The sequence below is a fragment of the Sarcophilus harrisii genome, chromosome 1 (genome assembly GCF_902635505.1).
Source record: "Sarcophilus harrisii chromosome 1, mSarHar1.11, whole genome shotgun sequence".
Taxonomy (NCBI): Eukaryota; Metazoa; Chordata; class Mammalia; order Dasyuromorphia; family Dasyuridae; genus Sarcophilus; species Sarcophilus harrisii.
In genome coordinates, this window is record NC_045426.1 from 271,745,735 (window position 1) to 271,766,091 (window position 20,357).

The window sequence follows — 20,357 nt, forward strand, 5'->3', positions numbered from 1 at the left end:
ATCTCAGGGAAGAGGGAGTTAAAAGAGGAAAGGATAAAATTTGGAACTCAAAACAAAAAAAGACTTAAAATTGTATTCACATTTAATTGGGGAAAATATAAAATATCATTTTTTAAGTTTCAAAAGATTTCCCTTGAGCACTGAGAAGTTTAGCGATTGACTGGCTAAGGTCCCAGACAGTATGTATCAAAGATGGGATTGAAATCCAGGCCTTCCTGACTCCCAGGACAGCAATTTGTTCACTCTATCATGCTACACCTACCAATTTCTGGACATACCATTGTTTGTGGCTCTGAATATTGAGAAGAGAGGGAGGAGGTGATATGGAAGTTTCTTCATTGTCTTTATTGCCTTTGTCATTTCTACTTTCAGCTTCAAGAGATGGACCCAGTGCCAAGAGAACCAAATTTTCATCCAAAAACAAAATGGGCAATGTCAGGTAATCTACTATACTGAGTATTCCAGATTGGGACAGAACTGATCGCAGGCCCCATGATAAAATAGGTGAAGTTTATTCTCCTATCTCACTTTTTAGGAGGTCTCCTTTTTCCTTCATCGTCTCATTATAACCATCATTGTAGACACAGATTATATAGTTATGGATGTAGATATAGATTTGATTGGTCATATGATTTCATTGATATAGGCAATTCTCAATGAAGAAATCATTCTACCATGCATATTGGCATCCTCCCTGCAATTTATAATATTAGAATTTTCCCTGCATTACCAAGAAGCCAGGTGATTCTTTCCACAGCCAGCATATAATAGAGATAGGACCTGAGTTTTCAGGTCTTTCAGACTGAGAAGATAACTGTCCATTAAGTTTTCCCATCTACCTGCTGATGGTGCTGCACAGGATGTAGCAGCAATGGGTAAAGTGATAGATTTAAGAGTCAGAAGGGTGTGTGTGGCACTTGAATGCTGGCTCTGATATTTCCTAACTAGTGGATTTTGTTCCCCAAAGGTCTGAACATTCTCTAAACTCCAGTTTCCTCATCTGTAACACAATAATTTTACTCATACTATATACTTCATAGGGTTGTGAGTACAGCACTTTAAAATATTAGAAAGTTAAATAAATATGACCTATTGGGGCAGCTAAGTGGTGCAGAGGAGAGAGCACTGGCCTCTAGAGCCAGGAGAATCTGAGTTCAAATCCAGCCTCAAGACACTTAACACTTACTAACCCTTATGACCCTGGGCAAGTCACTTAACCCTGACTGCCTCACCCTCCAAAAAGGTGAACAGTTCTCTGCATGTGATATATTCTCAGCAGTATTTCTCAAATTTTTTGATCTCAGGATCCCTTGACACACTCAAAACATTTTGAGGACCCTGCCCCAAAAGAATAAAAATTCATGTGGGTTATATCTATGGATATTTATTCTCTTAGAAATTAAAACAATTTTACCAGGAAAATGACCTTTCAGATCCACTGAGAGGATATAGGGACTCCCTGAGCCATAGTTTGAGAACTGCAATTTCAAATTATGGAAGTAAGTATAGCCCAGCCTTTAGCTAACTTCTAATATCAATTGCTTCATGAATTTTCAATTTTTCATTTTGTCATTCTGACATTGGAAATGAACTGATATACTTACGCACATTAAGACATATAAATTACTAACAAATGCTTTGAGAACCAAATTTTCATCCAAAAACAAAATGGGTACATCCTCATCCTGCTGGGCAATCATGTCTTTCCGAATCCCATTCATCACATAATAATTTTCTACAGTTATTTACATTATTTTATCAGAGAATAATATCAGGGAAATCCCATGATATTAAGACTGTAGTCCTCAATGATGGGCAGGAAGAAGAAATTTGGGGGGAAAATCAGGGCAGAAGGGGCAATGTCTCAAATTATGCTAGTGGCTGGTTATTCCTCTTATTTATAAGGTTAACCCTGGCCACTATCCCTCTATTTCAGACACTAGGTCAGCTAGAAACCAGAAATATAGTCCCTCTTACACTGTCCACTCAAAAAGTTTATTTTCTTTTTTCTATTTTTCTAGTAAGAAAACAGAATACTCAGAGAGAGAGAATGAGGCATTCTTTCAGACCAGGTAATTACATTTCTCTATTATTCTCTAAGGAGTGGAGCAAATGAGTTTCTTTGAGTACAGTGGAAAGGATATGAATTAGATGTAATAAATAACTTTCTCATGGTCTCAACATCACTATACTCACCTATACCTAAGCCTGGCCTGATGTATCCTTATGTATACTGCTTTTGTATCTCCCTTCATATAGGAAGATGATTGGTAGCCACCCAAAGTATACATTTTCTAATAGTAGAGATTGATTTGCATTGACTTATCCACACTTTCTTCTTATGATCAACTATATTATATGCACTTGGAAGATAAATGGCTGGAATTAGGAGTTGCTGTCTATTGACAAGGTATAGTGGGAAATGAGCTGGCTTAGTTTTCTGACCTTAGTCTTATCCCATGCAACTGAACTAACAAGTCATTGATGTGTTTACCCAGTGGTCATTCAATAATAAAAATTCATTTTTAACTTACCATACAGGAATATACAACATGGGGAATAAATGTGGGCAAAAATATTCTGTAAGAAGGTACAGAACAGAGGCAGCCTGCATAGTTACTTGTATAGAATTATTCTTGTCAGTCTACAGAAGATAGGATGTATTAAGATGTCTTGGTGTAAAAACAGATCACTTAAAGAGAATGTGTTTATTTCAGAGGCGCACTACCTGCTAAGACTTTGACCTCTGTTTGCTCAACTTCGATGGTCTCAGGAATGGATATTTCTGATTTGCCTGGGAGCCGGCCAATGAGTCCAGAAGAACAGATTAATGCGATGATCCAAGAAGAAAAGGAAAAGGAAAAAAATGAATCTGAACCCTCAGAGTCAGACTTGAAGGTGTTCTCTGTTTTGTTCCTTTTCCCTTCATTGTTTATTATCCCCTATCATCCAAGAAATGAATCCTTATGTCTAACCAAAAGCTCATTTGTTTTTGTTTAAGACCCGTTGTTCTTGGACAGTACTTTGCAGATAAGGAAATGACTGATTAATCTCTTTATTAAAATAAGAAATAACTGGTCCCTTGAACTTAACTGTGACAGCTACATGGTGCCATAATACACAGAGTGCTGGTTCTAGAGTCAGGTTGACTCATCTTCTTGAGTTCAAATCTGGACTCAATCACTTACAGGCTGTGTGAACCTGGGTAGAAAAAGGAGAGTGTTAAAGGGGAAATAAAGTTTAAAGCTATGGAGTATCAAGTCTAAGGCAAATGTCTCTAGAAAGATCATCAATGGCTTCAGTTGTTATACACAGCAGTTTTAAGAAATCCATCCAATTGTTTCCTTTTTAAAAGCTATTTTTGTTGTGATTGTTTACATTTTGTTTTGTTTTTGGTAGAGATATTATTATTATGTGATGAATGGGATTCGGAAAGACATGATTGCCCAGCAGGATGAGGATGTACTTGATCGTATCCTAAAACTTATTCCAACACACTTGATAAAGAATCCCACCCTGGAGAACTTATTTAAAAAACTTGTGCAGGAGAATGACCAGGACTACTACTACAGTCTCATGAAGGACATTGGTAAATCATAGGACAAGTAAGGTCATGGCTAAATATATTCAAAGAAAGGAAATAATCATGTTTAAAGTGTTAATGTGTGCTAGGCACTTTGCTAAGTACTTTACAAATATTATCTCATTCGATCCTCACAACAGCTCTTCTAGATGGATGTTATGTATCATTCTACAGTTGAGGAATATGGGATTAAGTGACTAGCCTGTTGTTTCATAACTATCAAGTATCTGAGGTTGAATTTGAACTCATATCTTCCTGACTTCAGATCCAGGGTGCTCTCCACTGAGTGATCTATATATCTTTAGATCCTATTTTTCATACTTTATGAATCTTCAATTGTGATCATTCTTTAAAGCCCTCCTGTTTCCTTTCCCATTCTTACATCAGCTAAATAGGTTATGTGGAGAGAGGCTCATATTCCCTAGAGTGTTTCACATCATGAATTTTTTTCATTAATTTGTTATTTTTTAACAACTATTTCCGTTTTTCTATCTTCTCTGAATATTGTAAGGACCAGCCCTGTGATTCCCCACTGCTGACTAGGAAAAGACCAAATTCTTTACTTTGGCCTTCATCATATGGATACTTTCTGCCTTTCTAGCCTTATCTGATTATTCAGCTGCATAAGCCTTCAATGTCCCTCATATATGTCTTTCCTTTTCTAATCTTTCATTTTTGCTCAGGTTATTCCCTTTGATTTCCTTTTCATCTATTCAAATTTTAATTGTCCTTCAAAGTTCAGCTCACATCCTCCCTCTCTCATCATCCTTCCCAGACCATTCTGCCCAAATAAACTAGGTAAATTTGTACAGTGGAAATAGATACTGGATTTGGAGCTGGAGAATTTAAATTCAAATGTTAACTTTGCCATCTTTATGACTTTTATGAAGTCACTTGACCTTTCTAGATTTCATTTTCTCATGCAATCTGTAGAAGGGGGACTGCTGTAGCTTTTTGTAAAGTATTTGATAAAATTTCTCCTCCTCTCTTTGTAGAAATGAAGGAGAAGAATGAGCCAGAGCAACAGATCTCAAGATCCCTTCATATGCTAAAATAATTATCAAGGGCCTTTGTTTGATTTCTCAAAATCATTGAGGACTCCAAAGAACTGTTAATATTTACCATTAAAAGTGAAAGCTAATAAATTTTTAAAGATTTATTAATTCATTAAAATAACAATAAACCCACATAAAATAATGTTATACAACATAAATGACATATATTTGTGAAGAAAACTATATTTTACAAGACAAATTTAGTGAGAAGAATGGCGTTATTTTTTACATATTTTGGCAAATCTCAGTATCTAGTTTAAGACAGCTGGATTCCTATATCTGCTGTTGCACTTTTAATCTGTTGGAATGTATTATTTTGATTGAAATATGTGAAGAAAATCTAGCCTCATACAACAGTGTAGTTGGAAAAGAGGAATTTTAATAGGCAAATAATGATTTAGTATTATTATGAAAATAGTTTTAACTTCAAGAACCTCCTTAAAGGGTCTCACAGACCACCTAGGGATCTGAAAACCATAGTTTGAGAATCACTGGGCTAGAAGAGGATATGATTAAACGAACTGAACTCAAACAATAGTCATTAATCACATAATCACAGCTTGAAGGGAAGCTTCCAAAGGATCTGTGCTTGGTCCTAGGCAGTTTAATATTTTTATATTATATTTATATATTATGTAACATATCTAATTATATTTTACATAATAAATATGTTATGTTATATTTAATATATATTACATATTTATATTATATTATCTTTATGCCTCAGACAAGGTATAGAAGATACATTTAACAAATTAACAGATGGCACAGATTTAAAAAAAAAAAACTAGCTAATACATTACAAAGTCAAGATTCAAAAAAACTCTTGATAAATTAGAACAATGTTCTATAAAATAGAGAACAAGGTTATCTCTTGGGAGGCTGTGAACTGACCCCAAAGAGTGTATGATTAACTTAGAGGGTGACATGATAGGATCCCAGCTTTCCCATTGTAGGCAATCTTAAAGCTTGTCTCCAACACAACTAAATCCATCTTTATCTCAGAATACTGGAATTCTGACTGCCTTCCACACCTCCCTTGTGTAGGCTCCCAACCTCTCTGATTCCAACCTAGTGTTAGTCCCTCAAAGCAGTTATAAACTAAACACTATCCAGGCACTCAGCATCCTAAGTTTTCCATATTACCTGGTGACTCAAGACATTTCCTCTCAGAGAATGACTTCTGTAGCTCATACCTGGAATACTCTCATATCATTTGAATGCCCTGAAGACTCAGCTCAGGTATGACCTACATAAGATCCTTTCTTACTCTCCAGTTAAGAAAGTTAAGCTTTCTCTACCAAAATTACTTTGTATTTACTTATCAGTCTATTTGTTGCTTCTGTGAGTAAACTATAAATGTCTTAGTTATGGGAACTATTTTTTCTTTTATCCTTTGTGCCACCATTGTGTAAGCACAAAGCTTGAATGTAATAGGCATTTAATAAAGGCTTATCAAATTAAATTGAAGAGCATAATTTATTGAAAAATGAACAAATCATTTTGGAGACAGAAAGGAACCTTAAAGACTATGTAGAATGGCATCCTCATTTTTTTTTTTTTAGATGAGGAAACAATGGCTCTGGAAATTAAAAATTCTTAATATTTTTTGTATCCTATACACCTTTGGCAATCTAGTGAAGCCTATAAATTCTTTTTTCAAAATAATATTTTTAAATTCTTATACTAAAATGCATAGGATTACAGAGAAAGCCAATTATACAGGGTAAGTTAGCAAATAAAAAGACATGAATTTTGAGCCTACTATGTGCCAGGCACAGTGATAAGTACTTTTTACAAATTTTATTTCATTTAATCCTCCAACAACCTTTTGAGGTAGAAGTTCATTTCCAATATAGCTAAAGCTTAAGCTATAAAATATAGGTTGTTGGGGCAGTTACAATGTTACAGAGCACTAACTCTGAAGTCAGGAGAACCTGAGTTCAAATGTGATCTCAGACACTTAACACTTACTGGTTGTGTGACTCTGCAAGTCACTCAGTTGCCTCCCTCTACCCAAATACACATTGTCTAAAAAGTTTCAGTATAGTTTTAGGACTTTATACCTTTATAAACCTTCAAAGATTTAAAGTTATACCAAGACTTTTAGAGCATCTTGTATTGAAACATAGTTATTAAGAGACATATTTTTTAAAACTCATGAAACCCAATTTTAGAACCCCATCTCTAGACTCAACTGTTTTTTTTTTTATTTCATGGAAACTCCCTTCATCCTTCAATATAGGCAAAATGGTAGCCTTTCAGTTTATTCCATACAAAATTTTGCTCCTTTTATAAAATGTTCATATAATTGGTTCCAAATATTCTATTCAATAGGCATTTTCCATTCCATATTTTCATTTGTCAATCCCATATTTAATCCCACTTTATTTAAGATACTATGTTATAGATTCTATAATATGATTCTGTCTTGGGTTCACTTTACTCTAAACCCTAAACATCTGTTCCTGTCTCTTCTGAGCTCACTCTAGGGGAAAAAAAAGTCATATATTCAGGATGAATGTTGCACCTTGGTCGAAGCCAGGGGATATAATCCAAAAAACCAACTATAGAGGAAGAAAAGAAAGAAATGTTTTAACAGCAAAATGGGCAAGCAATAAGAATTTCTTGTTGAGGGTGAAGATGTGGAGGATCTGAACATTTCTGACAGAGTGTTGTATTTATTTTCTTGGTTACAGTTGATTATATCCTGATGGATCCTCAAGAAAAAGAAAGACTTTCAATTAACAGCACTCCCCGGGTGTTTCCACAAAGAATAATTCGAGCACCAGTACCATGGAACAAAGACTATAAGGCTGCAAAAATGTGGAATGAAGATCATCTCTTTATAGTGAATCCCATGATGCTGATCCTAAAGGAGTTGTGGTTTTCAGAGTAAGACATCCATTCATTGTGTACTTATTAAGTGTCTATCATGTTCTAAACACAGGGAAAAGTAATTATAGAAGCCAGATTATGAGGAATTTAGAAAGGAATGGGCAAGGAATGACATAGAAATAGCAAGCAAAAACAATATTTGATATCATCATCATCATCATTGATATGATATTGGTTTAGGGAACTCTAACTACCATGGCAGATCACCTCCTGCACTACAATTTATAGTTTTGGAGTTCTGCCCTAAGGCATTAAGGGATTAAGAAATTTACCAAAGGTCATACAGTCACCTTGTAGGAAGGGACAGATAGGTCTTGAGTCCAGATCTTCCTGGCTCTCAGGAGGTGTCTTTCCATCATACTGCTGGATGAAACATTTACTAACATCTTAAAGTTTTCAAATAAATTTATATTTGTACCTTACAAGGGAGTTAAAACAAGTCTTGTCATCCCCATTTTATAGATGAGGAAGAATCTGAGACTCAGAAAGGTAGAGAAATGGGATGGTAGCATGAAGGAATAGTAGGGTCATCAAAGATTGACAATGAAAGAGCTACACGTGTTGAAGACAAAGAAGAAAGATCCAAAAGGAGGATGGATGCTGAAAAGAAAGGGAATATAATAATGATAATAATAATAATGATAGCATTTATAGAGCACTTACTATGGTCTAGCCTCTGCACTAAGCACTCTACAATTATTATTTTATTTGATAACAACCCTGGGAGGTAGGTGCTATCATTGTCCCCATTTCCACTGGAGAAAACTGAGGCAAACAGATGTTAAATGACTTGCCCAGCATCACATAATTAGTAAACATCTGAGGTCAAATTTGAATTTGGGTCTTCCTGTCTCCAGGCATATCTACTGTACCACCTAGCTACCTAGGGTATACGTGTTTGAAAGAGATTCCCTCAGAAGCCAGGAGGGCATAAGACCTGGAGAGTTGGTATCAAGATTAATTTTAGAAGAAATGATAGCCTTTCCTCTGGGACTAGAAAGAATGAGTGGATAGTGATATATTGAGATATATAACATCTTGGACAGTAAAATATTGAGATGATGAGAGGGGTAAATAAGGAAGATCAAGCTGAATAGCTTCAATCTGTACTAGATATTGGGTATATAAAACCAAAAAATGATCAGTCTCTTCCCTCAAGGAGCTTATATTTTATGAGGAGAAAAATATACATATATGTAATGTGTATATTTGTATTTAAGTATATCCCATACTACAAAATACAAGATACTACAACTAAGCCTCAGATTAGCAAGGATGATCCTTGAACAAAAGATATACAAACTTTCAGTAGGCCTGAGTTCAAAGCTTTTTTAGATGGGTAAAACTTGCCAGAGCCTGCAGTCCATTGACATAGCTTCTGAGAACTTAGAATCATTTCCATGCAATATTATGGTTTCAAAATAGAAATTTAGTGAAGGATGTAAAATACTTGTGGGAGAAAGCACCAAGATGGTGGAGTAGTGGCAGTACAATCAAGCTCTCTTTCAATAAAAATTCATTCAATTCTGGAGAAAGTGCCCAGTGGAATCCTGATAGAAAATCAGGAAGAAAAAAAAAAAACTCACAGCGAGTCATTTGTCCAGCCCAGTTTGTCACAGATGGAAAAGTTTTCTGACACTGTCAGACTGGATTGGCTTAATTGAAGCACACACCATCTGGAGAAAAGGTTCATACCTGGACAAGAAGACCCAGATATACAACCTGGCACCACCTGACCCTTAGTGGAGCACAGCAAGGAGGACAGAAGCCCCCTGGCATCTTTGTTGTCCACTATCCAGTTCTAGTTCATAAACATGGAGTAAACTGAGATAGGAACTTGTCCTTGGGGGTAGCATCCCAGATAGAGAGATCCCAGGCCACATATCACAAAAGGAGGACATTCAGAAGTAAACCATCAGATCCCAGGAGTTCTGATCAGACCCAAATCTAGATTGGGAACTTGAAGTATTCAGACCAGGAGGCCAGTAATTAGACTTTGCCCTGAATCGTATCTCTTTGGGAGCACAAAACTTTATAGGTTTTCAGCTGTCCTTGAGATCCTAGAATAAAAAAAAACAGTCAATAAATACCTTGAGAAAGTAGCAATAGGAGCAACCCAAACCTCTCCAAAAGTGTGGTGAAGTCAAGGACTTGTCTGAAGTCAGGAAGTAGACTAAGTTACTAAGCAAACAACAACAAAAAAGAATCCTTCTGTAAAAGTGCTATTATGATGGCAGAGATGCTCAAGACACAAACCCAGAAGAGAATGCCTCCAAAACAGAGAAAAATACAGCCTGAGCAAAAATTTAACTAGAATTCCTAAAAGAGATGAAGCAAGACTTTAAAAGAGAATTTAATAAAAGAGAGTTTAAAATATCTGTCTGTTTGCTTAAAAAATAAACCTAAGGACAATATTTGAGAAAAACAATAGAAGATAAATGAGAGCTTTATAAGAAAGAATTGGAAAGGTAATTAATAGTTTAGCACAAGAGATGCAAAAATCTTTTCTAAGCAACAATTTTTTTGAAAAAGTGAATGGACCAAACTTAGAAACCAATGATTCCATGAGGCAAAAAGAAATGTTACAATGAAGTCAAAACCATGAAGAAAAAAAAAGCAAATTCCATACCAAAGTAACTTAACCTGAAAACAGATTAAGGAGAAAAAAATTTAAGAAAATTGGAATTGGAGCAGTGGCTCTACTGGGTCTGTATCCCAAAGAGATCATAGAAAAAGATTCCATAGGAAAGGAGCCACATTTGCAAAAATGTTTATAGCTGCCTTTTTTGTAGTGGCAAGAAACGGGAAACTGAATGGATGTCCATCAGTTGGGGAGTGGCTGAATAAGTTATGGTATATGAATATAATGGAATATTAATGGTCTATAAGAAACGATCAGCAGGATGTTTTCAGAAAGACCTAGAGAGACTTACAGGAATGGATGCTAAATGAAGTGAGTAGAACCAAGAAAACATTGAACACAACATCAACAAGATTATGTGATGATCAACTATGATGGACTTGGCTCTTTTCAGTAATGAGGTGATTCAGGCAAGTCCCAATAAATTTGTGTTAGAAAGAACCATTCGCATCCAGAGAGGACTGTGGGGACTTAATGTGGATCACAATATAGTATTTTTACCTTTGCTATTGTTGTTTTTTGAGTACTTGTTTTTTTCTTTCTCATTCCCCCCCCCCCTTTTAATCTAATTTTTCTTGTGTGGATGATAAATGTGGATATATATATTGAGAAGAATTGTATATGTTTAACCTATACTGGATTACTTGCTGTTTAAGAGGTGGAGGAGGTGGAGAAGGAGGGAGAAAAATTTGGAACACAAGGTTTTGCAAAGGTGAATGTTGAATACTATCTTTGCATTTATTTTGAAAAATAAAAAGCTATTAATAATTATTTAAATTATTTTTTAAAAATTGGAATTGGAGAAAATAGGTGGTACAGCCCTGGAGTCAGGAGGACCTGCATTCAAATCTGGTCTCAGATACATAATACTTACTAGCTGTGTTACCCTGGACAAGCCATTTAACTCCAATTGTCTCTCAAAAAAACCCAAACAAACAAAAAAGACACTTTAAAATTGTTGGACTATCTAAATACCATGAGCAACAATAACAAAAAGAGCTCACCATCCTATTTCAAGAAATCTTAAAAGAAAACCAATGGATGATCTGGAGATGAAAGGACAAAGTATAAATAGAAAGAATCCACCAATCATTTCTTAAAGAAACCCTAAAATAATCATTTCCAGGAACATCTTAGGAACATCAAAACCCAGAGTTTCAAGATCAAATTAAAACTACTCCACTACACACCTCTCACATTGGCTAAGATGACAAGAAAAGGTACTGATAAATGTTGGAGGAAATGTGGGAAAATTGGCACAGTAATACATTGTTGGTGGAGTTGTGAACTGATTCCAACTATTCTGGAGAGCAATTTGAAACTATGCCCAATGGGCTATCAAACTGTGCATACCCTTTGATCCAGCAGTGTCTTTGTTGGATCTATATCCCAAAGAAAGCATAAAGAAGGGAAAGGGACCCACATGTGCAAAAATGTTTGTAGCAGCCCTTTTTGTAGTGGCAAGAAACTGGAAACTGAGTGGATGCCCATCAGTTAGAGAATGGCTGAATAAGTTATGATATATGAATATTATGGAATGTTATTGTTTCATAAGAAATAATCAGCAAAAAGATTTCAGAAAGGCCTGGTGAGACTTAAATGAACTGATGCTAAGTAAATTGAGTAGAACCAAAATAACATTGTATACAACAAGATTATATGATGAAAAATTCTGATGGGGTGTGGCTTTTTTTCAACAATGAGATGATTCAGGTCAATACCAATGGGCTTGTAATGGAGAGAGTCATCTGCATCCAGAAAGAGGACTGCCTGCACTGAATGTAGATCAAAACATAGTTTTTTCACCTTTTTTATTGTTGTTGTTTGCTTGCTTTTTATTTTTCTCATTTTTTCTTTTTTTATCTGATCTTGTGCAGCATGATAAATGTAGAAATATGTATAAAAGAATTGTACATGTTTAACATATTGCTTGCTATCTAGAGGAAGAGGTGGGGGAAGGAAGAAAAATGTGGAACAAAAGATTTTACAGGGTGAATGTTGAAAGCTGTCTTTGCATGTGTTTTGAAAATAAAAAGCTATTATTTTAAAAAAATATATTCCAAGCAGTCAGAAAGAAAGAATTCAAATACTAGGGAGCCACAATCAGTACTACACAAGATTTGGGAGGAAATAAGAAGGAGAAAAAAGGTTAACTTTATTTACCATTAATTAGGGTGCACACACAAATATTGAGAGAAAGCAAGGAAGAGAAGAGGGAGAATGATTGAACCTCATTCTCATCTGGACTGGTCAAAAAAAAGGGAGGAATACAGACACATACATACAGTTGGTACAGAAATACATTTCAATGATCCACTCATTCTAGAGAGCAATTTGGAACTATGCCCAAAGGGATATAAAACTGCATGCCTTTTGATCCAGCAGTCGCACTACTGGGTCTGTATCCCAAAGGAATCATAAAAGAGGAAAAAGGACCCACATGTGCAGAAATCTTTGTAGCAGGTGTTTTTGGTAGAAAAGAATTAGAAAATGAGTAGATGCTCATCTATTGGGGAATGGCTGAATAGTTATGGTATTTGAAAGTCATGGAAGACTATCGTTCTGTAAAACATGGTGAAAGTGCCTTGATTTTAGAATAATCTGGAAAGAATTACATGAACTAATGCTGAGCAAAAGAAGCAGAACTAGGAATACATTGTACACAATAACAGCAAGACTGTGTGATGATCAACTGTGACAGACTTGATTCTTCTCTGCAGTTCAATGATCCAAGGCAATCCCAAATAAACTTTGGTTAGAAAATGTCATCCACATCCAGAAAGAGAGCTATGAAAACTGAATGTAAATCAACACATGCTATGTTCACTTTTTTTTTCTTTTTCTTCTGTTTTTTTTTTCCTCTTGTGGTTTTTCTCTTTTGTTCTGATTTTTTTCTCCCAACATGATTCAAGAAAATAAGTTAAAAAAAAAAATCAATGTACACATATAACAAAAAAAATGTTGTTTTTATGTGTAATTAGGGAAAATTAAAATGTAAAAAAAAAATTTTAAGTTCATCCTGAAGGGACAATTTAGGTGGCGCAGTGGATAGAGCACCAGTCCTTAAATCAGGAGGACCTGAGTTCAAGTGTGACCTCTGATGTTTAACACTTTCTAGCTGTGTGATCCTGGGCATGTCATTTAACCCCAATTGCCTCAGAGGGAAAAATAGTTAATCCTGAGTTAGGTCAAAATTACATTTCACTCAATAGAGAAACAGTAGGGAAAGAGGGAGAGAAAGAGAAATTATAAGGACGGTCAATGAAGACATTGATTAGTTCTAAGCAAGACAAATTCTAAGAATGTATAAAAATATTTGGAGATCTTTTTGAGATGGGAAAAAATGGAAATCTGAAAGGTTATCCATAAATTTGGGAAACTGATGAAACAGTTGTGGTATATAAATATGATGAACTGCTATTGAGCTGCAAAAATAAATGATGAAGGGAGATGGTTTCAGGGAAACCTAGAGAGATTTGTACAATGTTATGTAGAGTGAAGTGAGCAGAAAAAGAGAACATTTATAAAATGACAAGACAACAGTATGGTAAAGACAATTTTTTAAAAATTAAGAATTCTGACCAGCACAGTGACTGATCACAATTCCAGAGGACTAATGATTAAATATGCTCCCTACTTTTTGATAGAAAAATAAAGATTTAAAAGTACAGAACAAGACAAAATTTTCTAGACATGGCAATGTGGAGATTTTTTTGATTCACTATACATTTTGTGATGAGTTTTGTTTTTCTATTCGCACTTGGGAGGAAAGGTTGGGATGAGAAAATGAGAGTGGACTTTTTGGTGATTGAAACAAAATATTTTAAAATAAGAAATATATATAAAATTAATATTAAAGCTCCTCCTAAATCATCATGTCATTAAGTCCCATTTAATAAAAGAGTAGGAAAAATACATTTCATTTGTGAGCTATGAATTTGATTATAAAATAAAATTTAGCTTACACAGATTTTCCCTCTCTTTCAGATTTTGTAACATCCGGTTTGTTCGAACAGCAGAATTACTTGCAGGCCCATTGCCTCTATTGCCCAATGAATTTTTCAGTGTCGTTCAAAAGCACTGTGGTGAAGCTCGCCAGATTCTTCTTGACAAGTCAGTATTATATCCAAATGGTGCTATTAATGAGACAGAAGCAATTGGAATTAAAATTGAGAATGAGCAGAGTTTATATTCTTCTCAATGCTGAAATCCTATCCTCTCTTTGTACTTACATCGATAAACCCTTACATTCATGATCCTAATTCTTGGACTTCTCACTGTTCCCCCCTTCTTGTGTTTTTTTCTTTTAACTATTCCTTTGTTTTCATAAAGCCTCTTTCTCCTGGAACCTCTTCCCATCATCTGTTATCTATTATAGTACCTACTCCCATTACCAGTCTTCAAACTTTTGAGTCCTTTCTTGGTTATGGATGCAAAATATTTAACATTCTTGTATTTTGACCACCCAGCTGATTAACCTCAGAATACTAAGAATAAAGAAGCTTCCATTGTTTTAACACAATTTATTTTTAGCCATGATAAGAATATAGCTACATCTAGAGCCAAAGAAAATACCAGCCACTTCAGAGACTGAACGGCATGAAGAATTTAGGCAAAGATTTCCCAGGAAAATTGGCAACGAGGGTGGATATAGGGAGGCATGTATTGCTTGGGAGCGAGAGTTTGAAGGAGGGCAACGTTCCACTTTTAATTCTGCTTTCTCCCTTTCTGAGCAGGGATCCCTATTTCAGTTTTCTTTTTTTTTTTTTTTTTTTTTTTAGTCAGTGGATAAACATTTTTAAGCACCCACTATATGTTAGGTACTATGATAAGAACTGGGGATATGAAGAAAGGTATAAGACAATCCCTGTTATTGAGAAATTCATAACTTATGTGCAAACAAATCATATACAGAATACATTTGATGTAATCAATGGAAGGAAAATACTAGAATTAAGAGAAGTTGAGAAAATCATCTTGTAGAAGGTGAGATTTTAGCTGGAACTTTAGAAAAGTAAAGAAATAGAAATGAGGGGAGAGAACATTCCAGACATGGGGGACAGCCAGAGAGAATGCCCTGAATGGAGAGATGAAGTGTATTGTTTGAGGAACAGCCAGAAGGTCAATGTCACTAGATTGAGGAGTAAAAGGGAGTGAGGTAGTATAACATGTAGTATCTGATAGTTAGAAATTCACATTTCTTTTTCAATGTACTTTATCAAATATTCCTGACCACATGGGTTACCATAGCAAAAATATCTTTTTGTTGCTTTTATCTCATTTACTTTCTTGGGAAAGGGGAAATGGGTAAAGTTGGTCAGAAAGTTTTTTTCAAAAATATTTCTCATGTGTTGGGGTTATGCATAAGAGAGACAGAATGATGAGATGGATAGAAAACTGGCTGTAAATCAGATCACTGTAGACTAATATTAACTTAGAAAACCACATATTAGTATTATCTATTTCTAATTTTAAAAATTTATTTTATTAAATATTTATCAATTACATTTTAATCTGGCATCTTTGCACTTGGGAGCATTGCAGGTTGCAAATGCAGGTGCAAGCAGCATATTTGCTATCTTTATTCCAGGCATTTCTCTAAGATGATAAAAGAAGGCTATCTAGATTGGTAGCTGGAGTTCTCTTACCTGGGAATTCCCCATGCTCGTAAAATCTGTGGCCCATTGACTAATCTAAGTGTACACAAAGTGTGCCTAGGGATTATAAAAATGAAAACAATGAGTCTGTCTTTTAAAAGATTTACATTCATTCTATTAGTAAGAGGCAACATGTACACAAATAAGCAAATACATCTTTCCAATAATGTTATAAGATCCTACAGGTACTCAGAATGTGTTCACATCTTCTGCATTTGTATTATTCTCCACAGAACCTACCATTAATAATAGCAATAATAATTAAACTTCTAATTCAAGAAGGAAAGAATATTAACAACTGAAGGAATGAGGAAAGGTCTCCTATTAGGAGATGGCACTGCAAAAGAAGAAACTTGTCTTGAAGAAACTTTAAGATAACTAACTGATGTGATTATTTTAGTGGGAAAGGAGCCCACCTACTCTACTTGATTTCCTAGGATCCTTTCTACCATCTTCCTTGGCAGAAAGGTCAGCAAAGAGTGAGGAAGGTCTCCAGAACTCAAATACCTACCTGATCCCAGGTTGCCTTTTGTCCTTGCAGGTGGATTCCCAAGTGTGCCCAGCATTTTATCTCACAGAAGCATCATTGGCTTCGTTTTGCTCCCAAGAGTGACTTTGATTCCTCTCGAAACATTGAAGAGTATTTTGCTTCGGTGGCTTCCTTCATGTCCCTGCAGCTTCGGGAGTTGGTCATTAATTCGTTGAAGGACCTTGTTGAATTTTTTATGATCCACAAGGTACAAATGGACAATGAGTTGATCTTTTGGATATGACAAAAGTAGTAAGAACATCATCCAATGATGGGTGTATAATTTTTGTATTTAAAATTTTTTTTCACCAGTGCCTTTGGATTGGGGTAAGAGGTTGTTCCACCCCACACACAATCCTCCCTTGTAATAGAGATTTAAAGAAACTGTTAATCAAAACTGTCTGACAAAGCAATCATGCTTGGCAGAGTAAAGAGCATTTTGCACCTATAATTACCCTCCTCTTTCTTTCTCCCTCCACTTCTCTCTTGAGAGGAAGAATGTATTCCATCCTCAGGATCCAAGATTGCTCATTGCAATGAATCTGCCTTTTAGTAAAATGTTCATTTTTGTTATAGTAGTCATCATGAAACTCTTTCTTTTGGTTCTGCTTTCTTTGCCCTGCATGAGTTCCTATAAATCTTCCTATGTGTTTCTGAATTCCTCATATGCAACATATATATCTATGTTTATGTACATACATGCACATATTTATATATACACATATATATATTTATAAATTGGTGGGAGAGTCTGGATCTCTGATTTCATTAATGTGTCTGACTCCAGAAAACTCACCTCACTAAGGCATATTAGCGACTCCTTTACAATGTACAGTTATAAAGAGATGTCAAGGATACAGGCCACACAACCAGTTTGTGTTAGAGGCAGTATGTGAATTTAGGTCTTCTTGAGTTCCAGGTTAGCTCTCTCTGGCCTCTGTTCTATGTTATGTCTTTTATCATTTTTTATTGCAAAAAAATATTCTATTATATTCACACACTTCAACTTGTTTAAATATGTTTTCTTTTATATGTAGCTAATATATGAAGATCGGGGTCTAAACAAAAGGCAAATTTTAAAATTAATTGTTCACTTTCATTTTATTTTATTTTAGAAAAGGAAAACAAAACAAAACAGAATATTGTTATGTGCCCAGCAGAACATCAGGAAGGATTCAAAATATGTAACAATAAATTTCCAGTTCAAGAAAAAAATATAATAGAAGAAATTATACCCACAAGTGTCCATCTTTTCTTTGCTTCCTTGTAGGTTGTTCTTTTATTGTCTACTGCATACTTTTTTAACTTCATTTTCCCCCCCTTTCATTCCCCCTCCATTTTCCCCAAGCAGGCTATAGTTAAACACAGATATAGCTAATAGATATACACACACAAATATGTATATACATACATCACACATCCACATACATACATACAACCCCCCCCACATATATATCTATATATACACATATATAAAGCAATGTGCATACATATCTACATATACTCACACACACACACATTTACCCATATGTAAACATGAATCTAAAACAATAATAGTATGGCTGATTTCTCTCTCGATTAAATCTTTAAGTTTGACTTTGCTTAGACCAATGACTACTAGCTGTACTTTTTTTTTTCTCTAATAAAGTTGTCTCCTGATCCTTGTTGTAGTGTTTGTATATATCTCTTCTTTCTGCTAATTATTCTGATTTAATTCTGTTCTTTACCTTGTCTTGCTATTTCTTAATCTTTCCTGATCTATGGATCCCTCTCTGGTTTTCTTCTCCCCATCCTACACTTGTCCTTCTGCCCATCCCTTCCCCCTTATTTCTTAATAGATTTTGGAGGGTGCTATATACTTCAAGGTAGTGTTGCCTATTTTACCCATTCCTGATGTGAGTATGAGCCCTTCTCTATCCTCTAAAGCCTCTGTGTCTATTTTTTCCTCTGTATTTCATTTGTATAACTATTTCTTTTGAGCTACTCAATTAATGATATCAATCTTAAAGATATGTTATACATTTCCATGTAAAAAGCACAAACAATTTGTCCATGTTAAGTTCCTTGAAATTAATCTTGGATACAGGCTCTTATATGTTAAATTTTCTACTGAGTTAATGATTTGTTTGATTGAAATTCCTGAAAATCTGCAAGTTCATTGAATGTCCATTTTTTTCATTGGATATTATAATTTTGCTGGATATGATATTTTTGGGCAGAGGCCTGGGTCTTTTGATTGCCAGTAGATATGATTTCAGGACCTGTAGTCTTTTATTGTGGCTGCTGATAAATCCTCTGCAATTCTAATTGTAGCTCCAGCATATTTGAATTTTTTCCCCTTGTTTCTTGATCCAGGAGTTTCAAAATTTGGCAATAATATTCCTATGTATTTTCCACAAAGGATCTCTATGAGGGTGGTGATTGGTGGATTTTTTCTATTTCTACCTTCCCCTCATGTTCTCTTACTTCAGGACAATTTTTCTTGGATTATGTCTTGCATTATTGTGTCAAGATCACTTTTTTGGTCACAGCTTTTAGGTAGTCCAATTATTTTTATGTTTGCTCTTCCTGATTTGTTCTTCAGATCTGTTGTTTTTCTCAAGTTTCACATTCTGTTTGATTTTTTTCATTTTTTATTTCTGTTTTGTTATTTCTTGGTTTCTATTGCTTCACTGGTTTCTCCTTGCCCAAGTCTGATTTTTAAAGACTTATTTTCATCTTTAAGACTCTGTATCTCCTTATCTAGTTGATAACTGTTTTTTTCATAATCTTGTTTTTCTTGGATTTTTTTTTTTAATTTTCCTCAATGACTCTCTGATTTTTAATTTTTTTTTTTAGTAGTTCTCTAAATTTTCTCTGGGTAGGGAGTCATTTAATATTACTCTTTGGGGTAGAAGCAGCTTTTTTTTTTTTACCTCAGTGTCCTCTGAAGATGAACCCCGGTCTTCCCTGTTCTCATGATAACTTTTTATGTTTGGGTTCTTTTTTCTTTGCATGGTCATTTTTTTTTAATGAGAAGTATTAGTATAAGCACCTCTAAGTAGGGAGATGGTGTCTCTGCTTTCATTTTAGTTCTCTACTCTGATGTGGAATCCTTAATCAAAAGCTTTATTCTCCTTCAGTTGCCCACAGTCAGCAGCATTCTGCCCCACTGCTTCTACACTCACTGGTGTGCTAGTTCCTTCTTGTCCAGGCTCTCTCTGTAGCACAGCTGGATCTGGTATTCCTAATCAGTGGAGGTTCCCTCTGGTTTCCTGGACTCAGATCCCAAACTTGGCATACAGTCTGGGAGTGCAAGTCTCTGTGGTTCCAACCAAGACTCCATCTAAACCCAACTAGCCCCAGGAGTTTCTACTTAGGTGTTTCTGCTGAGCTAGACAGGATGTGTTTGCACTTCACATTAGTTAATCCCACTTTGGGATCGATCTTCAGATCTTATTGGGTTGTGCCAGGAGGATGTCAGTTTTGCCCCAAGTCTTCTTGATTTTTCTTCTTTCTTATGTGCACCCTGAGACATAAATTTGTTTTGTTATTGGAGGGAATCTGGAGAGCTTGAAATTTACTGAGTTACTCCGCCATCTTCCCAGAATGAACTATTCATTTTTAAAAGCACTTCACAATAGGAATTGTTAAAATAGCAAGCACTTCTACTACATTTAAAACAATGATTTCATTTGCAATTATCCAGTTTATGCATAGAACCTTTTAGGAAGTATTACATAAAGCAAAATAAGCATCTACAACATAGTAACTCATCAATTCTGATCATAAGTAGATGTGTGGAGCATATTGAGTTTTAAATTAGATCTTGAAACATCTAGGTAGTGCAGTAGATATAGTGCTGGACCTAAAGTCAGGAAGATCTGAGTGCAAATTCTGCTTTAAATACTCATTAGCCCTGTGACTACAATCATGTCACTTAATCACTATCCACCTATTTCCTCAGCTCCAAGATGAACATATCTCTTAGGGTGGTTGTGAGAATCAAATGAAT

The 20,357-nt window shown here is 35.1% G+C and overlaps 1 protein-coding gene across 3 annotated transcripts in view; it reads left to right on the forward strand.

Moving 5' to 3' along the window:
• DNAH3 (dynein axonemal heavy chain 3) overlaps positions 1 to 20,357 on the forward strand; it is a 196,481-nt gene that overhangs the window by 9,881 nt on the left and 166,243 nt on the right. For 2 of the 3 annotated variants that reach the window (XM_031942286.1, XM_031942295.1), the window contains exons 4-10: positions 373 to 439; positions 2,022 to 2,072; positions 2,718 to 2,898; positions 3,400 to 3,589; positions 7,338 to 7,533; positions 14,165 to 14,290; positions 16,376 to 16,571. In XM_031942286.1, the coding sequence (XP_031798146.1) occupies positions 373 to 439; positions 2,022 to 2,072; positions 2,718 to 2,898; positions 3,400 to 3,589; positions 7,338 to 7,533; positions 14,165 to 14,290; positions 16,376 to 16,571 (1,007 nt within the window). Of the gene's footprint in view, positions 1 to 372; positions 440 to 2,021; positions 2,073 to 2,259; positions 2,411 to 2,717; positions 2,899 to 3,399; positions 3,590 to 7,337; positions 7,534 to 14,164; positions 14,291 to 16,375; positions 16,572 to 20,357 lie in introns of those variants that run through there. The other variant, XM_031942288.1, reaches the window with a different exon arrangement.